General features: G+C 44.4%; 1 protein-coding gene across 1 annotated transcript in view; it reads right to left on the reverse strand.

Moving 5' to 3' along the window:
• FMN1 (formin 1) overlaps nucleotides 1–21,306 on the reverse strand; it is a 307,196-nt gene that overhangs the window by 214,272 nt on the left and 71,618 nt on the right. Inside the window, exon 3 of the mRNA XM_086937030.1 lies at nucleotides 4,418–4,479. Coding sequence (XP_086793156.1) covers nucleotides 4,418–4,479 — 62 coding nt within the window. The remainder of the gene's footprint in view (nucleotides 1–4,417; nucleotides 4,480–21,306) is intronic.

Below are 21,306 nucleotides of genomic sequence, written 5' to 3' on the forward strand. Positions count from 1 at the left end.
GAAGAGTACATCTGAGGTGTTATTTCTTCTGCCACTTGACTTACAACAGTCGTTTATTCTACTGTACTCCAATGCTTTGTTGCAAAATAAAGACCAAAATCCAAGACCGGCAGCAGAGCTAGCCCATGGATCATTTTCACGTAATATGCAATCTCATTCACATCTATTCTAACATTTCCATAAATTTAGGAACTTTTTCATAATTCCACAAGTCTGCAGTGTACCCACCACACAAGAAACCAAAGCTCCTAAAATGTAGATTACAAATGCTTACATTTTGTCAGGCCTGCAGATCAAGGCTGAATTAATCATGTTCACAGGCCGGCATTGCTGTTAAGGTACCGAAATGTACATCATAGTCCTGTTTTAATTTTTTTTTTAGAAAGGCCAGCAAGCTTGTTCGTTGGCTTTAAGGTAAACAGATGTCAATACAAACTCTTCACACCAGTCTTCAAGCCATGCAGTGCTTCCCCACTATATCCATTACAGATCAGCATAAATCACGCCTGGAATCTTCCCCATACCACTTTCAAGCGTGTCCTCAAGACTCGGGGATTTTGACATTTTAGAATTAGTCCATTTGAAATGGGCACCCAGGTCGATTTAGGACCATACCCTACCTCAAGATGTAACTTTTTTTATCCAAAGTATTCTTATTAAAAATAAAAGAAAGTGAGAGAAAGAAACCTAGAGATATTCCAACACGAAAGCATTCACCAACATTAATACCACTATGCCATAACTGTAAAAAGTGTATATGTTACAGATACTTCAATGAAGAGTGGCTTTGTCTTGTATCTTATCACACATCAGCTTACAATTATAACTAATTTGAAGTATCAACTCACATCTTAACTTATTTAATTTATTATAAATTATGTAACCACTTCTGGTGCAAAGGCTAAACAAGAAGAAATAAACACAAATGGTTTGGGCCACTTCCATTTGGAAGGATGACTGGAGACAGGGACTCGTGTTGTGCGCATGTCCGTGTGGTGCTCCAGTGCTTTTGCGTGGGAGTGCTGGTAGCAGGGGTTGTATGAAGGAACAATGCAGGGAAACACTCTACATGCCTTTACCACGCATTTTTTACACCAAATTGTTTTTATATAAACAATATATTTGTGAGGAAGACTCCTGAACTTACCTTAAATGCATAGTAAAGGCATACGCTGTAAAAGCATATGCGCTCTAATAATATACGTGGTAAAAATGCCTGGTAAAGGTACGACGTGGTAAAAACCATGGTGTAAACGGTGCTTCCCATAGCAGGTTGCATGGATTGAGCCGGGTAGGAGTAGTGACGCATGCAGGTGGCTGAATGGATAAATGTTTGAGATAAAGTGGCTCTGAGGAGAGTGCCACAGTGCAGACCCGATGGACTAGTTGTACCAATCCATTCTGTCCCTGGAGGGGGAAAAGAGGGTATTGTTATCAGATTTTCCACAGTGGCCCTGGTCCCATGTGCTAGCCCGGTGAAGGAGATAAATATTACAGGCAATACAGTAGGCACAGGCAACTGAATACTCTGATTTTTTTTTTAGTGAATGCTGTGCAATTTGGTTAATCACTGAGCTCTGGAATCAGAAATTCCACTGCTAGACTCACAACAAACTAATCAATCTGCCACTGATGGTCCAACGAATAATTCTGGCCTGTGCAACGAGTTGTACTTATTCAATATATGGTTGTGGATGGATGCTTAATATACGAATAGAGATTATTTATTTTGGGCTGTGCTAAACTCTTGCTATGAAGAGTATTTTTAATGTATTCTTAGAGTTACTGTTAGCCAATGTCACTTAAGGTCTGGGCTGAAGCTGAAGTTAGCGGTTTGATTTTGTGATCTCTTAAATTTCAAGGTTTCTTTGGGTCTCCAGTTGAAAAGATTTTACCATATCCTAAACCGGATGAAAATTTCTGGAAGCAGTGGGAAGGACTGCCACACATCCAATGGTCCCAGTGTGGGTGAGAGTTGAATATATCAGTATGAATTATGTCAACATGGCGCTGCTACGAAGCTTACAATGACCCCATGCTACCCAAGTATGTCATCCCCACTGGTGGCCGCAAGAGCCCCAAAATGGCAGCAGAGCACATGATTACACAATATTACAACAAAGTCCAGTTTCAGCTCAAAATTTGTCTGCATTTCATGCACAAGCACACACGAGAAGAACACATTGCCCATACAGTCAACACCTTTTTCGTCCTACTGGACTTTCTCAAGGCTGCAATAGCAATATTCAAATCCATAATCACCACAGAGAACACCTATGCATAAAAGATCATAAAGTCAATCCCTAATAAAGAGACAACTGAGAAGATGTCCCACTAGACACATTCACTACTTCAAAACAAAGCATGTGCCCAACAAATTAAAAGACCATATAACCAAAATCAGAGATATAGGTGTTTTAAAATCACAGTTTAAACCAGTAATGCCAAATATCACATATCAAACAGGTTAGTTCCTGTGGAAAGGAACAGTGTCCAATGTTCCCTTCCCGTGGTGGGCGACCCAACACAAATGAAGGTGTAAGCGATTGATTTGCATGTATAAAGTTAGTCTCTCAAAGAAATCAAGCTCTCAGAAATCGTATAAAAGAAAATATTAGAGAAGACGTCATTTTGGTTTATATAGTCCAAACCGGATTAAACCAGAACTGGTGAGGTTGATCTGGTACCAGAATTAACAAAACAAGCTGTCTACACCCCTTATGTCACACTGAGATGCACCTTCCAGCTGTCCTCTGGAAAACGGTTTTCTAAATTCTTCGCAAATCACATCAATACTTTTACTAAGAACCAAATAACTAACTGTTGCTTACACCTTACTTCCAGAGGTGAAATCTATTAATACCAGACACATCTAATATAAAGATCTTTGAGGCAGGAATCTCTGTGCTCCTTTAAACCTCTTGGTGGTAAAATTCAAACGCAATTGTCCAAGAACTGAGCAATCTAACCTTCCTATACATTGCTTCTGGGTGAACTATACCGACACTTCTTTAGTAACTGCAAAACTCAACTAACAAGGGAGGACTTCCCAATGGCCCTGTACTCGCAACTTAGGTGTCAACCTTCTCATTCCTCACTGGGCCTCTTGGACACAGACCCTGCTTCAAAGTAACTACTTTAGTAGAAAATCTTAACTCTTCTAATTTGAATAAATAAAGAGGTTAGAACCCCTAAATTCACAATCAGCACTGTTCCCATCCTCGGCCACACCTCGCACTCTTTAGGGGACCATCGGGCTATCCGCACACTACTCCAGTTTATGGTGTGCAAGCAACACACTGGGAGCAACTTGGTGTGTACTCTGGTGAAACCACATTCATGGCCAAGATACCCGGTCTTAAAACCAAAGCCTACTCAATAAAAAACAGAGCAGTGATAACTCCTTAAGAGTACAGATCAGTAAATAATTTTACAAAATGGAAATCTTAACTTTGATATGCTTCATGAAATGAACTCTTACTTAAAGCACACAATGTATTGTATTAGGTAATTCATCAACAAATGAGGCCTTGTTGCGACTACAAATGGGTTGAACAGTTTTCATTCAGGTCTCAAAGCTCATTGCAATCAGGTAAGAAATGCAATGTATTGTTACACCATAGCATCAAAACTACCCGGCAACTATGTAGCAACCAACACAAAACATACAGAACACAATACAAGCATCCGACACAGCATATACAGCTAGGTATCACTGGGTCAAACCAGCAGTAACCATTAAGAAAGGACAGGACAAAAGAGCTTCCAACCGAAAACACTGCACATACATCCTACAACGAACAGATATGTTGTGTAGTTGGCATCATAGTGCTTGCAACATAAATACCATACTAAGGAAAACAATGACCACATCTAAAATAACACAGGAGGCATAACACTGCACAAACATCCAAGGTAGAGATCTCATGGTTAAGTATCATAGTGTTCCAAAAGCACTCATCATCTCGACAAATAATGCGCCCATCAACAACAGAACGCACTACAGAGAAGAACTAACACCCATCCAACCCAGTGCATGCAGACCACTAGATGACTGTCCTGGTTCCTCAGAAGCTGCATTACCATCAAGGACTGCCTTTACATGCTTCATCCTGGGCAAAGCGCCGGCCTACTAACCAGGAAGCCACACAATAGATTAGGTTTAGACCTATGACCACAACATACCACATCAATGACTAAGACATGCTTCCGGGAAACAATAAAACAACAACAAATACACCACTGATAATCCAGAGGGCAAGGAATCCTCAAGGCCAGGGTGCAAGATCCCATAGTAACTTGCAGGGGATTGTTCCTTGGCTTGAACGTCAATTTAATGACCAGATTATTTATCGCTTAAGCATAGTACTCATCGCGGCGCGAGGTGATTTGGATGCAGAAGCATGCAGTACATTACCTTCAGCGTCTCCACTTCCTCCTTGTGTTCCCTCTTCAGGTGTAGGATAGCCGAATGGTACTCTGGGGGACAGAAGAAGTTCATAAGTCAGAACTGTGAATGGGCTGGTGGGGTGTCTCATATTATTGTAGGAAAAAGTATGCCTTTTAAAATTACTTTCCAGAAGTAACACATTACCTTCTATTAGAGCACACTTATAATCTGATTTCTATCAACAATTATTGGTTTTGAAGACTGAAACGCGTCAATCATTCATAACTTTTGTGCACTCAAAGTTTAACCACTATATGAGAACTAGTCCTTCGATTCTGCCATCTACAGAAGCCCTTATCAAAGAAAGGTACCTTGAAAGGCTAGTAGAACCGGGGCAGAATTAGCAACATATCAAGGTGTTTTATTATGGCTGATGCCTGGGTGTATCTATGTGAGTGTCTTGCATTTTTACTAATTTCTACAAATAAATACATACAGATACCAACGTGTTTTCTTGTCACTATTCAGTGTTAAAAAACATTGTGGGAGTTGGGTCAAAAAAGAAATGCAACTGATGATGTACTATCTACACAAAATCGGATTCATGGAAAATCCTAGTATACATTTATCACACAATTATACCGCAGGGTGAGTGCCAAAGAGTACAGCAACTGACAAATGTAGCATTCCAATTCCATACAACAGAGCTGTAGCAGTTATCAAGGCTACCAGTGCATTAAACACCTGAGCCAGATGGCTGATTTAGTAATATTGTACAGAGCTTTTACCATGCTGTGGAATCTGTGATCCCGTCCCAAAGTGTTTCTTCTATTTCCATTGACAGGTCCTACAATAACGCCCCTCCCCGCCCTACTTCCTGTATTCTGCGTCTCCACAGAGGTAACACCATAGTACTTTAACAAACTATTTGTTCTGTTTTATTTGAATATGTATCACACCACGGTTTTTCAGTTATTTTGGTCACTTATGTGCAGCGCTTTAAATTGGCCGGTGTTATCCAGTACTGGGTACCTGCACTTCTTTAATTTGCTGTTCCTAGTACCGAAATCAGGTGGAAAATATGAACCTATCACAGATCTCAAAGCCCTAAACAAGGTTGTCTTTGAAGAAATATTTCCGATAGTTACAATTCAAGCAATCCTCTCTTTGTGATAGAGGAAATTATTTCTAGGCTTAAAGGACACCAACGTCCGTGGGCCAATTCACATGGGGAGTCAGAAGCTTCTATGCTTTGCCGTCGGGACCAGCACTTACAATTCCAAGCTCTTCCAGTCGGGTCGGCAAGAACACCACAAAGGTATTGGCTCCTGTTGTTGCATACCTACAACCGGATGTGATTACACGCTTTTCATATCCTGTCGAAAGGGGTTCCACTTGATCTTCCTCCTCCAATACAGTTGACCATGGATGCCAGCCTATGGGGTTCGGGAGCAACATTGGGGGGATCATTATCAGGAAAGACCAGATCAGTGGCTGGAGGAGGAGCAATTACACTCTTCCAGCTAGACGGAGTTTGCTGCGCTCTGGAGGGCACTGCAAGCTTTCGCTCTCCAGTTGGACAACACCAATGTAGTTGTCAGGACAGACAACAGGCGTCGAGGTCCTATCTGAATCGGCAAGGCAGTATCACGAACAGGGAAATGAATCAGTTAGCTGGGTTGAGAAATTTCTACTAGCCTTGCGAGCAGTGTATGTCCAGGGTCGCATGAATTTGAGGACAGACTACCGGACCCTTCCATCTTTGGCACTCTGTCTGCCCTGGAGGTCAACAGAATATGTGTACAGTTCAAGACACCGTGGACAGACGTGTTTGTCTTCCAACAGAAAGCAATGCTTCCTATGTTTTGCACAGAAAAATAGTGTCTCCAGGCCTGGGCAGTGGATGCCCTATCAATACCATGGCCCAAAAGGATTCTATATGTCTTTTACCCCCAATTCAACCTTTGACCCTAAAATATTACAACATTTTATTGGAGGCCTTTTCAGAGCTGCTGCACTTCCAAGGGTTCAGATCACTGTATGTGGACCCTTTTCAGGTCCTTGAATTCCTGGGGGAGGGGTTTGAAAGGTCTGGCGCCCTCTACTTTATCCTCCAAGTGGGCTGCACTCAAGGCCTAAAGACCAGAGCAAGACTGGAGAGCCAGGTCTACTCTTATGGTTAGACTCCTAAAGAGTTTTAGGTTAAAAAGGTCAACAGTTCCCGGACAAACACCAACTTGGGATCTATCAATAGTCCTAAAGGGATTACAACAGTCCCCCTCTGAACCTATGGACGAGGCATACCTAGTATGGCTGTCTGCAAAGACAGCGTTCTTAGCGCCCATCACCTCAGCCAGACAGCTAGGGGCAGTGGGTGCTCTGGTTATTTCCTGTCCTTATCTACTATTTTTCAGTGACAGGGTAGGGCTTAAGTTGGATCCTAAGTTCATTCTCAAAATTAATACTCTTTTTTCATTTAGCCCAGGAGATTATTCTCCCAGTCTTACAATCTGAAGATGACTTTCAGGTTCTCTTTACTGAACGTTAGGCAGACTGGGTTTATTTACCTAGATCGTACCGAAGAATTCAGACTACTGGGGCAGCTCCTCCGTGAGAGTGTCACGCCTCCCCACCCCCACCTAAATTGCCCCCAAAAGCCCCAGCGATGAAAAATAAAATGTATTACAGTTAGTTTATTACCATTTTATTTTTCATCCCCCCCGTCCCGAACCGAGGGTCAGGAAGGGGCGAGGCTTGCACAGTGACGGCAGCAAGTAGAAGAGTGGACTTCCTGGGCACTTTTCAAAGTGCGCATGTCCCTTTGGCCGGATGCTTTGGGACGGCCAGCAAGACGTGCACTTTGGAAGCTCTAAGCCAGCTTTCTTTAGACAGCTAGGTTTGAGCAAGTAAAGGGCTCCAGTGGCCTCGGGAGTGGCGAGAGGCTGTTCCCTCCAATTATGGCGCTGCCCTCATGATGATGAGAGCAGCGCCAGGCTTGGTTAAGGCAGTTGGCTGGGGCAGGAATAGGATGACGTACTTCACGGAGGAGGACGTGTTTAAGGTAAGTGATTTTTCTTTTTTTTAACCCACCACCACTTTGTCCCCCCACCAATACCCATATATGCCAGAAGTGACTGTCAGACTATGTAATGCTCATTCAATATCTTAAGGTACAGCAAAAAAAAAATCTTCACAAACAATCAGTAGATGGGTATGTTCAGCAATCTGCCAGCCTTACATAACACTAGGAAAGTCTCCTCTGTTCATGGGTCAGGGAAGATCCACAAGATCTGCATCTGCTTCATCCGCAGAATTAGGAGGAGCGTCCATACAAGAAATATGTAGGGCGGCGACATGGCCCTCTCATAATACATTCATTAATGACTATAGGTAGGAATTGCATAATAATAATAATGAATGTAATTTGCTTCCAGTGTCTTGAGGCGGGCAATGAGGTAGTTGTCACAAACTAAGTTGCATCAATGGAATGTGGGTGCAAGTTCTTAAAGCTTGGCAAATCCTCATTTAGTAAGGAGTGGAAGTGGAGGACAGTTGAGGAGGTAATGAAACTATAACTTACCAGTAATCTACACTGCCCTGATTCGTAGTCCTTCTTGTCCCAGTCCACATCCCTCCCCACCTCCCGTGTTTTACTTCTAACTAAAGACGTGTAAAATAGAGAAGGTGTACGTGCTTAGAGGACCTGGCAATGAAAATAGAAGAAATACTGTAGGTTGGGATCATACATCCCACAGCGTGGTAAAAACTCTGTCTGGGGCACAGTCATTAGTAAAGACTGATACAAGGAGGACTACAAATTGGGGTAATTAAGATTACCGGTAAGTAATCGTTTTCACTGTGTCCATGATAATCGTGTCTCAAGTCTAATCGGGCTCTATGAATGGCTTGTCAATAGAATGCAATGCAATAATCATCTTGCTTAGGCCTATGCATGACTTGTGCGGAGTACCTTGTGAGTATATTTTTGGTTTGCCAAATTTTTCAAAGGCATTAAACGCTATCAGCAAAGCTCTGCTTCAGAAAATCTATTGCATTAAACGCCATCAGCAAAGCTCGGCTTCGGAAAATCTATTGGCGAGAGGTAATTCACCTTCCTTGGCCACCACTTTAAGTGAGCTCCATGCGAATACAGGTTAAAGTTTCTAATTCCAATCTAACACAAATACCTTGAGAATTCCGAGCCAGACTGGGTTGAGACGGTTTCGTTTTAGCACTACTCCTTTTTAAAAATGAATGGGTTGAACTTGGGATTAAAAGAATAGTGATTATTTTCAGTCAATGTATTGTATTAATCTGGAAAGTTAATTTAGTGCCTAGTCACAGAAAGCAGTCTGTGCTTGGGTGTTTGCTAAGCTTTAATATGGAAATTCTTTTCTCAATACAGTGGATGAGATTATATCTGATACTGCAATTCATTTTCAGATAAAAAATAGATAAAAAAGTAGTATGAAGATCAGGTTTGGGAATCGGTCTATAATTTAGGTTGTTGGCTCTTACTATGGTGTTCTAAGTCACATGAGAACTTGTCAATTATGTGGGAAAGTGTGTGCGACAATAATTCACACCATGTTTCAACCAGAGTCCTTCGTTACTCTTGTCTCATATAATTAGTCTTAGATTAGAAAGACTGCTGTGGTGTAAATACAAGAATTTCAGAGATAATCTGAATTCAGTCTTTCTAATACTTCTTTGAAGATTTTATTATTTAATCAAGATATTATAACTTCAAGGGACAAGAGACAAAATTGTTTGGGTTAACTAAATATGGATATTTTAAAGCAGAAAGAGAATTTATCCTGTTATTTTTGGTATGAGGAAGATAACAAGCAATGGCAACGCCAATAGGTTTCAGCTATAGCTGAGCTATTAGCTTTGCCAATTCTTGTTAATATCAGCATGCTAACACATGCATCGACGCATGTGCACGTATGTCTGCTTTTTATACTAGATTAAAAAATCATGCTTCGTACTAATGTCTTAACCTCTGTGTGCCTGAAAAAACAGCAATGTATAATCTAGTATGTACAAACAGATTTGTCTATGCAGTACTGTCCAAATTAGATTGCAGCATCACGGTTCTCCCTTACTTTGTGCCTTCCGTAATCTGCTCTCAACTAGTTCTAAAAACTTGTTCTAAGCACAGAACTTCCTGTTCAAGATGGACCATTTGCAATAAGCATGCCCTCTGAAGTCCTTGTAGGAATGTCTTGGCACTCACATAATCCAAGATAAAATAAAGCTGTTGATCTTCAGAAGTCAAAGCAGATGCCCTTAGTGTGGCAGACTGGGCGGACAAGTTTTGGGACTATCTTTTGCAGAGGACGCCGTTCTTCAAGCCCATACAGAGAAGCTCCAAAATAAGTATTTGAAGGGGTCATCTGGTGACTGATCTCACTATAGGTCTCAAAACCCAAGCAAACGTCAGCCAATAGATGCTTATTCTGGAACGCCTTTTGTTGGGGATTGTTCGTCCTGCAGGTCTAGGTAAAGAGAACAGTTTTATTTTCTCTACACTGGAGGGCCCATTTCATTGATTTCTAGAATTACTGGGCCTCAGAGAAGATTGTGTTCATTGTCTATATTATCATGCCGAACTACGTTTACGGGTAGGTACAGCAGACCGAAACACATGGATAAGTAAGAATAAAGATAAACCAGTATTGTCACTCAGAGGGATAAAAAAAACATGCAAAAATCTATACAGGGTAATTTGTATTGCACACGCCAAGGGCTGTTGTGGTAAGGCAACAAGTCTTGCATTATTGCTCCCATTAAATGTGGAGAGGTATGGGCAAGCATTAACTCTGATATATTAAATGGTCAGAGGAATCAACTTTTTAAATCTCTAATACCAACAAATGTATCAATTTATACCCACCAGATGACAGCTGGGAATTGCAATATTGAGTAGCCTACTGGAGATCAGAAAAGTACTACTTTGGTACAGATTAGCATCAAATTCTGATGGCCAACAAAAAACGAATGCGACTATGGATGTATTGAATAGGCCTGGGCTGTAAATTCCGTTCCGCTTGCGGAATTTGAGTAATTTTATGTTCCGCGGAGGACGCGAAATTGCCCAAAATTCTGCGTTCCGCGACTTTGTGAAATCTTTGCTTGTTCGCGTTCTCAAAATGCGTGTTCGCGAGATATTCCCCCCCTGAGCACAGCAAACAGAGATTGCAAACTGTAAAAAAGCATCGCGAACAAGCAATTCCGTGTGTTCGCAGAAGTTCTGCTTGTTCAGAGATTTTTTACCGTTTCGCAGAGATTTGCGTAACGCGATTATGTAAATTCTGCCCACCCCTAGTATTGAACACAAGACACAAATCTCGGAGCAGTTTTTAAAAAATAACACTAGAATATCAACGATCTAGACAAACCTTAATTAGATTAGGAACAGAGCAAAAGAGCAGAGCAAAGGAGTTATTCTCATACAAGATAAAAATAGATTTCAAATAAAAAAAAACATTCCATTAGTCAAACTAGAAGGCAATGCAGGCAGCTAGATGAAAGCGATGCACATCTGTAATTTTGAAAATAAAAGCAAAGATAAGACCAGATGTTTACTGTAACACAGAAAAACGAAAAGAGATAAGATGAGCCAGCAGAGCACATGGAAGGTCACAGTAAAATACATGTCTGTACAGGTCACCTTTACCATGTGGAATCTCTCAAGCATTTTCAGCTTCAGGGTATTGAGTGTACTGCATTAGGAAGTGGCTGGCGAGAGCCCCAATCACTGACTTACAACACTGAGAGCTTAGGTCGCCATGCAGCTGCCGCAACACATGGCCTGGTTCATCCAAAGGCAGAGTGTAGGATCTGCTGACCACCTCACGCCATCAGTTCTGTGTATGATCGCGTGTGTCCTGGATTAATATTAATGTCGATTCCCTTGCGGGGCAGGCTTGTGATGCTTCACGAAATGGAAGTTCAAAATCCTAGGTTACATTTCCAACTCTTCCTTCCGTCAGTGGTGATGTATAAACTCATTTCTGAATGTCATTTCTTTTAATTAGGGGTGTAGAATTTTATAAATGTCAACTCCTCTAATGGACAATGAGCTTCAGAAATCTCTCTCCTTTAAAAAAATCTACTTCATCCATTTTGATGCCAAGCAGTGAGGTGACAAAATGATGGTAGCATTGCCGTCATATGAGAACTCTGTTGAGACCTGCTCATATTATGGCATTATCTGCAGACTAGCAAGGCGAAGACTATGTCACCTATCCGATTACACAAGACACTGAATAGAACGGAGCTCTTATGATGTCGAATCTTCGAATACGTGCATTCTCCACAAATGCAGAGATGCTGTATGTGTCGGTTTTGTTGGGCAAGCTTTCTGATCAGAGGGCTCTGAATATGGATTTCAATTTGCAAGAGTGGTGGCTATTGCAGAGTTCTGGATATGCCATTGTTCTAATCATACTAAAGAATACACAAAACTAAAGTATTGTGGCACTGGAACCAAGCTATGCCTGACCACAGAGCCCTAACAAGAGAGAAACTGGTCCTGGGTTGCTTGTATGCCGGGTCTGGGAGCACATGGCCAGGCAGGTTGGACTGGACAGTTCCCATGAGGAATAGGGTCAAGACTGATTTGCATATGGATAGGTTCATGCGGATGTGGCCTGGTGGGCGAAAAACCATGGATTGGGATGCGGCCCGAGTGATAGCCAGTGGCTGAGATTAATTCAAGCATTCCATCATCACCTTGTTGTTTTTTACATAGTTCTAATCATGCCATTTGATCTCTTTCTTACCTTAGTTTCAAAGGAAGTATCATGTATCATTTAGCCCATCTAAAAAATGTGACTGTAAATAACCCAGATTATACTTGCCTCGATTGCCAACTGAGCATCTTTGAAACTACTTTACTGTCTGTCATTCTCGGCTTGTCCACACCGTGTAATCTTGGGCAAATCACGTCACTTCACTGTGCTTCTGTAACTTTGTCAACAAGCATTGGAAATGCAATAGGTCTCGCATTAGGAAAGTTTGAGCTATTGGTATTGTAAATGACACTTTTTATTTATGTGTTGGTTTTGAAAGTAGCAAAATTAATAGCTTTGTCAGTTACAATGTCAATAGTGTTAACTTTTGCAAATGTGACACCTATAGCATTTGTAATGCAATGTGTGTTGTATTTACGTGACTTGGATGTCTTGATATTACACATAACAATGGCTTTTAATTTTGTAAATAATTAATACTTAAATAAAAGTTATTGTAATTTATAATGGCAATAGCTTAAACGTTTGTAAATAACTTTTGTGAAAATTATGTTCAGTGTATTTTATTGTGACAAAAATCCAAGAACATTGCATTTGCACCTACACACACACAGAGCCACACACACACACATATAGATGTGGTAGTGGTGGATCTGGGGGATATGGTGGTGGTGGGTGTGGTGGTGGTGGTGGATGTGGTGGTGGTGGATGAGGGGGTGGATGTGGTGGTGGTGGATGTGGTGGTGGTGGAGGTGGTGGATGTGGTGGTTGTGGATGTGGTGAAAGTGGTGGTGGATGTGGTGGTGGAAGTGATGGTGGTGGGTGTGGTGGATGCGGTTGTGGATGAGGTGGTGGATGTGGTGGTGGTGGATGAGGTGGTGGTGGATGAGGTGGTGGTGGATGTGGTGGTGTATGTGCGTGGTGTATGTGCGTGGTGTATGTGCGTGGTGTATGTGCGTGGTGTATGTGCATGGTGTATGTGCGTGGTGTATGTGCGTGGTGTATGTGCGTGGTGTATGTGCGCGTGGTATGTGCGTGGTATGTGCGTGGTGTATGTGCGTGTGGTATGTGCGTGGTGTATGTGTGCGTGGTGTATGTGTGCGTGGTGTATGTGTGCGTGGTTTATGTGTGCGTGGTTTATGTGTGTGGTGTGTGGTCTTGTGTGTGGTGTTATGTATGTGTGTGGTATTCATAAGTTAAGGGTGGTCTAAAAATTGCAGACTAGCATTCTCAGCCCTATTGTGTGCATTCGCAAAGCGCTAGTTCTGTGCATATTGGGAGATATGTGTCGTGGGTTGGGAGCTTCTACATTAAAAATCATTCTATGAATATGTAAGGGTGTGTGATGACAGACGTGTGAAGCTGTATGTGGAAGAGAGGTGTGAAAGTAAAGGGTGTGTTTGTAAGGGAGAGTGAAGGAATGAGGGGGAGTTCATGTATTGCGAGAGTATGAGCTGTTACTGTTGGGATTGTGTAAGGTACGGTGACACTTTTTTTACGGAGGTGAGAATGTGACAGGGGTGAGGGTAGAAAGATGTGATAGTGATTGAATATATGAAGAGGATGCACAAATGACTACAACTTATAATGCTTTAAATCAGCATTGTCATAAAAAAGACATTTTTTGAGCGAATATATGAAGAGGAAGGATGCACAAGCTACTAATACTTGTAATGCTTTAAAACAGCATGGTCATTAAAAAGACAATTTTATCTAACCTCTGTATAGATGGTTAGTCTGTTTATGTGACATTTTGTCATTATTCAATAAAAGTGTGGTAGGTAAAAGCTTAATGTTGAAATACATATGCATGCTTATAAATGTAAAAAGCACAAAATAGTAGTTGCAGTGACACTTTGGCAAACACTAAATGAGTAAGGCTGCTGTAAAAGTGTTGAAAGCTGAATAAGTGTTTGTGATATAGACTCATACTGTGGAGTCTGCATAATTAACCGTTCTACATGTTTTTTCATCAACTAAAGAAGCATGATGAATATATGCTGGTAATTAGGCTGGCAATTAAAACACGTTTGTTTTGTTTGGGATAGCAAATGATGGTAAGCAGCTTCTACTTAGCTAACCCACTTTTTTCCTACTAATTTCTGGTAGTGAATTTGGCATGTTACCGTTACATCCAGCACGAAAGCTGCGGTCTAAAGGCTGTTCACGATTATTACTGGCATTTGTATAGTTAATTAACATACTGGCAGAACTATCGCTACTGAAGTTATGCCAGCAGACAAGTTTTATAGATGATTAGTTTATGTATAACATCTCATCATTATTCAATGCAAATGTGGCAGGCAGGAGCATAGATGTGCAAGGAGCATTTATAAAAGCTTTTTCTTCAAACGCGTTTGCCTGGTCATGAATGTTAGAGGCATACAGTATAAGCTGCACTGATGCTGTGCCAAACACTTGATGAGTAATGCTGCTGTAAAAGTGTTTTGGGAATTGCAAGTCTCGAAAAAAAGCATAGAAACCAGTTTTATATCAAGACGTGCGCGTGCTTTTGCCGGAAACTAGTAGGGCGGGACTTCCATTTTCTAATGGAAGCAAGCGCCCACGGAGTGCCGGGCTAAAGGAGCAGCAATGGCGCGGCGTTTCTATGCTGAAGGGGGAGCCCTGCGGTGTCACCTGCAGTTTTAAGTTCCACTGATGAGGTTAGTATGGCTTGAAGGGAAGGCGGATGTTTGTATCTTTATGCGCTAGTATCTGAGACGTAGGAACTGTGTTATGTGCGTTCGTATGTGCGAAGGGGAGGGGCGCCTGTATGCCTGAATGCTTGAGGCGGTGTATATGCATGCGCACGTGAAGGCTAGCGCCTTCAGTTCTGTGCTAGTGTGTGCACCATAAGATGTGTGTTCTGTGTACTCGTATGCGCGGCGGGGAGGGGCGCGTGTATGCTTGTATGTGTGAGGGCTGTGTGTATGCATGCATGTGTAAAGGCTAGCACCTCGAGGGTGTCAGAGCGCTGCATAAGTTAAACATCATTCTGAATGTGAAGTTCGCAATAACTGAAAATGCAGCCTTTCAGCGCGCCCAAAAGAAGTCAGAAATGCAGGCTCTAAGATTGTTTTAATAGTAAATTACTGCTAAAATTCAGGAAATGCAGGCTCCAAAATTGTTTTGTTTTAATAGTAAATTGCTGCTGTGATTTAATTTAAAAGTCTGATTGAAAAATCTGTTTGGTGTCTCTGGACTGTTCTGCGGGGGAGGGGGCGGAGCGGGGAGAGGTGCGACACGGCAGGCAGGGGAGGAGAGTAGGAGGAGGAGGGGGGAGGAGAGTAGGAGGAGGAGGGGGGAGGAGAGTAGGGGAGGCACGGCCTAGCGGCCGTGCAACCAAGAAGTGAGGGGGCGGAGCTGGGGGAGGAAGTGAGAGAGAGAGTGGGCAAGGCAGGCGGCTGGGGGCATGTGCACGCGCTTTTAAGCTCGATGCGCATGCGCATTGAGCTTAAAAGTCACGGGCACTGCAAGGAATCGCCACGATTCCTTGCAAGTTAGTTAAAGAGTGGCTAAGCCCCCATAGTCTCGCAAGCTCGATGCGCATGCGCATCGACAGGCGAGACCTAAAAATGCGAGCATATAACAAGACCTTCAATCAATGGCTGGAAAATTATATTTCGCAACTAGATAAAGGGCTTGTTAAGAGTCAACATGTTCTATGCTCGATTCTTCCGGAGTTTGTTTGGTTACACATGCAAATTGTGGCTTTGCACTTGCAGTAGGATTTCCTCGCTCAGAGTTTCAAGTGAGTGAATGTCCTGCAGGAAGTGGCTGTTCTATGCTGTAATGTCATTTTGTGAGTTTGTGCATACCTGCATAGGTAAATACTTGAAAATGAAATGAAATGAAATGAATGAAAATGAAAATAAATTTGTTGAGCGCGATTGCTGCCCGGGGGCGTCCAAGCGCTAAATTATGCTGAGGCGGAGTAGCCAGGAGCGGAGGAGTTAAGACACGAAGGATTCAGCAAACAGTAGAGTCTTCAAGTTTTTCCGGAATAAAAGCAGATTAGAATTCGATCGGAGTGAGAGGGGAAGGGCGTTCCAGCGTTTGGCCGCGTTTAAAGAGAACAGCCTGCCACCCGACCTGGCTCTCTTCACTCTGGGTACAACAGCAAGGAAGGCTTCTGACGACCTAAGATTCCTGTTTGGCTGATAGGGGGTTACAAGGTCGTTGTTGATGGATGGGCCTGTTTTCCAAAAGGCGTGATGTGCCAAGCATAACGCCTTAAATGCTACTCTCTGCCTCACTGGCAGCCAGTGGAGACTCTTCAGAGCAGGTCTGGCTGACTGGGAGCGTGGAGTCTGTAGCAGGGTACGGGCTGCACAGTTTTGCACGATCTGTAATTTCCGAAGGGTCATTTCGGGAGCCCCGACATACAGGGCGTTATTCGAGTCTAGGCGAGACTGAATAAGGCCCTGTACCGCCACCTTTCTAGCTTCTAACGGTAGAAGTGGAAGGATCTTTCTGAGAATTCTCAGAAGGCCGAAACATGTGGCGGACAGCTTCGTGGCCTGGGTGGTGAACGAGAGTTTGTTGTCCAGCCACACTCCCAGGCTCTTGACACTTTCCTTGGGGGTGGGGGGGGGACCCAGAGTGCAGGGCCATAGAGAGGTGAAGGGTACTGGAGGGGTTGGGCCTAGGAGCATTAACTCCGTCTTATCCCCATTTAGTTTTAGGGAGGAGGAGGTCATCCATCCCTTGACATCCTCTAAGCATTTTAATAGATCTGCCGGGCGTTGCCTGTTGTTGCTGGCGGCCAATGAGACCACTAGTTGAGTGTCGTCGGCGTATGACACAATTTTGATGCCATACGGTTCGACGACATCCGCCAGCGGCCTCATGTAAACGTTGAACAACACAGGGCTCAGGGAAGAGCCCTGTGGTACTCCACAGCTGAGGGTTTTCCTGGAGGACCTTATCTCGCCATCAAAGATCCGAAAGGATCTGTCAGACAGGAAGGACTCAAACCACCTTAGTGCGTCACCGGATACTCCGATGTCATGGAGACGGTTCAGCAAGATGTTGTGGCTGACCGTATCGAATGCGGCACTTAGGTCAAGGAGGATCACTGCCACTGATCCCCCCTGATCCAGTACCCTTCGCGATTCTTCCGTGACTGCTAACAAGGCGGTTTCAGTCCCGTGCTTTGGTCTGAAGCCTGTCTGTGATGTATGCAGCAGAGAATGGTTCTCCAGGAACTGAACGAGTTGGGTGTTTATAAACTTCTCCAGAACCTTGCTGACCCAGGGGAGGAGTGAGATGGGGCGGTAGCTAGCGTTATCATCGGGATCTAGGCTAGGTTTTTTCAGCAGCGCCCGCACCATGGCTTGCTTCCATGTCGTGGGGACTGTGCATGCAGAGATGGACGAGTTGAGGAGTTCCAGTATTATTGGCAAGGTGGTTTTAGAAGCCTGCAGCAAGACATCTGGGGGGGCAGGGTCACATGGGGAGCCTGATTTAACTTGGCGTGCCACCTTATCTAAGGTGTCGAGATCCAAAAGAGGGAAGTGCTCAAGGGAGGGCTGCTCGGGATGAAGGTGCGATCTCGGAAGAGGTAAGGCCGTCGTATCCTGGCTTGTGGCTACTGAAGAAAATGTAGAATAGATTTTTACAACTTTGTCATAGAAAAAGTTTGCCAACTCGTTACATTGGTCCTGGGTTTTATTAGGCGGGGTTGCCGTATTGGGGCTGGTACATAGCTTTATTACACTGAAGATTTCCTTTGGCTTAGATTTAGCTTCAAGTATTTTATCTGAGTAGAAGGTGGCTTGGGCGAGCCTGATTCCTGTTTTGTAAGCTTTAATCGCCTCTTTGTAAGCGGCCTTTTTGTCCGGAAGGAAGTCTAGTCGCCAGGCTCTCTCTTGTTGCCTGCAACGGCGTTTTAGTTCCCTCAGGGGGTCGGAGAACCAGGGCGCAGATTTATGTATTTTCTTTGCGGAAGATCTGCGAAGAGGGAGGATCGGGTCCAATGAGTTTGTAATCCAATCTACAAAGTTACTATTTGCCGCGTTAGGGTCTGGGCAGGGTAGTGGACGAGTAGCGTCCAGATTGTGTACCCAGGCATCCAGAGGGAGCTTTTTCCAATTCCTTCTGGTCGTGGCTTGGAATGGTGGCTGGGGAACTTTTTGTGTGGTCCAAGTAAACGGGACCAGAAAGTGGTCTGACCAAGGGATGGGGATAGGTAAGTCAGCCTTCAGGTCCGGGCAGTTGCTGAATATGGGGTCCAGCAAATTGCCCTTTTCGTGGGTTGGGGCTGGCACCAGCTGGGGCATTTGAAGAGCTCCGAGGTCCTCAGTTAATTCTTTAGCGAATTGGTCTGTGGGGGAGTTAAAATGGAAATTAAGGTCCCCTAGGACCGTGTAGTTGGCAGAAGCCATAATTCTTTCTGCTATAATCTCTGGGAGAGATCTATGGAACATTTTAGGTTGTTCTGGGGGGCGATAAATCAGGGTGCCGGAGAAGGAGCTATTGGCATTCATCTCAATGCAGAATGCCATGCTCTCACACTCAGGAATGGTTTCTATTGAGGTGCGGCATTGGTACTGAGTCTTCAGTACGATCGCCAAACCTCCCCCTCTCCCTTCCGGCCTGTCTAGCCGGACAATATGATAACCTGTAGGTAGAGCTGACACTACATCTGGCTCAGAGTGTGCTGTGAGCCATGTCTCCGTCAGGAAAAGTACGTCTGGTTTTTGTTCCTCCAACAGCATAGCAATCTGCGTGCTATGTTTGGGTAGGGAGCGGCAGTTTAGGGCAAACATACGAAATGTTTGTGCTACAACAGACGAATAGGGGTGGTGGAAGGAGTATTTACAGAATCGGCATTGAGTGGGAAGTTCTGTGGGGGCGTAGATATGGGTACAGTGGGCACCGACTTCACTACCTGTGCTATAAAGGGCCGCCGAGGAGTAGGTCTTGACCAGCGGTGTATGGGGAGCAGGGTTTATGGCCCCTGGCCCCGTCTGGTCGCGGACGGGCGCAGACGGGCTTTCCTTAGGCGCGCCTTCGGCGCGCAACCGTCGCGCCCGCTGCGCTCGTCCGCTGCGCTTCCGGCCGAGACACATGATTTATAGTCGGTCGTCAGGGCGTTGGAGGGGGCGTGGCCAGCAGAGGGGGCGTGTCTCGTGACGCGCCTCGCCCTCGTGGGTTGTCGAGCAATTCAGGGGTGACGTTGCAGCGAGAGTCCGCTGTTCAGGGGAGTCAAGAGTGCGAGTGAAAAGGTATTTTAAAAACACAGAGTATCACAATAGTTTTAAAAAGTGTCCTATTCCTCCCGGCTTCCGCCTCAGGAGTTCGATGGTAAATGCGCCGCCAAGGGTTTTGGCGCGCTATTTGTATTGCTTGGTGAGGGGGCGTGGCCAGCAGAGGGGGCGTGTCTCGTGACGCGCCTCGCCCTCGTGGGTTGTCGAGCAATTCAGGGGTGACGTTGCAGCGAGAGTCCGCTGTTCAGGGGAGTCAAGAGTGCGAGTGAAAAGGTATTTTAAAAACACAGAGTATCACAATAGTTTTAAAAAGTGTCCTATTCCTCCCGGCTTCCGCCTCAGGAGTTCGATGGTAAATGCGCCGCCAAGGGTTTTGGCGCGCTATTTGTATTGCTTGGTGAGGGGGCGTGGCCAGCAGAGGGGGCGTGTCTCGTGACGCGCCTCGCCCTCGTGGGTTGTCGAGCAATTCAGGGGTGACGTTGCAGCGAGAGTCCGCTGTTCAGGGGAGTCAAGAGTGCGAGTGAAAAGGTATTTTAAAAACACAGAGTATCACAATAGTTTTAAAAAGTGTCCTATTCCTCCCGGCTTCCGCCTCAGGAGTTCGATGGTAAATGCGCCGCCAAGGGTTTTGGCGCGCTATTTGTATTGCTTGGTGAGGGGGCGTGGCCAGCAGAGGGGGCGTGTCTCGTGACGCGCCTCGCCCTCGTGGGTTGTCGAGCAATTCAGGGGTGACGTTGCAGCGAGAGTCCGCTGTTCAGGGGAGTCAAGAGTGCGAGTGAAAAGGTATTTTAAAAACACAGAGTATCACAATAGTTTTAAAAAGTGTCCTATTCCTCCCGGCTTCCGCCTCAGGAGTTCGATGGTAAATGCGCCGCCAAGGGTTTTGGCGCGCTATTTGTATTGCTTGGTGAGGGGGCGTGGCCAGCAGAGGGGGCGTGTCTCGTGACGCGCCTCGCCCTCGTGGGTTGTCGAGCAATTCAGGGGTGACGTTGCAGCGAGAGTCCGCTGTTCAGGGGAGTCAAGAGTGCGAGTGAAAAGGTATTTTAAAAACACAGAGTATCACAATAGTTTTAAAAAGTGTCCTATTCCTCCCGGCTTCCGCCTCAGGAGTTCGATGGTAAAAATCGAACTTGTGCGAGTTCATAAATGTTCCTCCTGGCAAGGGAGATGGAACGAGAACACCCTTAAAAAAGATGGGGTGCAGGGGAAGTAGTTTCTTCTCTGGGAAAATATTATCCCCACTGAGGAAGAAAGATAAAACAATATGAAGTGAGCAAGTGCATTTGCTCAGTAGATGTTCGCACGAGCAGATATGCACATGTATGTTTGCTTGTGCAAAAATGAAATGTACAAACGTTTGCTAGGATAACATCTGGTAAATGTGACTATATCAGGTTTCCAGGCAAACCCCTAGAATCATTTTAGAATTCCTAAAAGTCATAAATCTCCCATATGAGGCAATAAACCTGTACATACACCAGGTTACTCCTCTCCACTGGAGAAGGAGTGTGGAATGTTTTCCCAGCCGTATTACTTAGTAAACTAAGCAGGTAACAGTGGTGGTGGCTGGGCAAGGTAACAGCTGGAAGCACAGCTACAGGGCACATCCCAATCTCAATGTGCCTCCTGGTGCTAAGGGCCTTACCCCGCTCCCAGCACATTCTCCTCTGTAACCTTTGCCCTCCGCATGATCTTGGTCCTTATACGCTCTCACCACCTAACTTCCTCATCCTACTGCGTGGACAAAGCTCATCCCTGTGAACTCTCTCCCCTACACATCTCCTTTGGCCACTCTTGTGTCCTTGCAGGGACATTCTTTACATGCTGTGAGTGGAGAATGAATCACTGCACAGAATTTGCTTGTTTGGAATTTTTTCCCTTAGTTTTCAAGTTAGTACCAGATTTGAGGCCTGAATGCTCTCTCAATTATATTGTGTAGCTGGCA

This window comes from Lissotriton vulgaris, chromosome 9 (assembly GCF_964263255.1).
Source record: "Lissotriton vulgaris chromosome 9, aLisVul1.2, whole genome shotgun sequence".
Lineage (NCBI taxonomy): Eukaryota > Metazoa > Chordata > Amphibia > Caudata > Salamandridae > Lissotriton > Lissotriton vulgaris.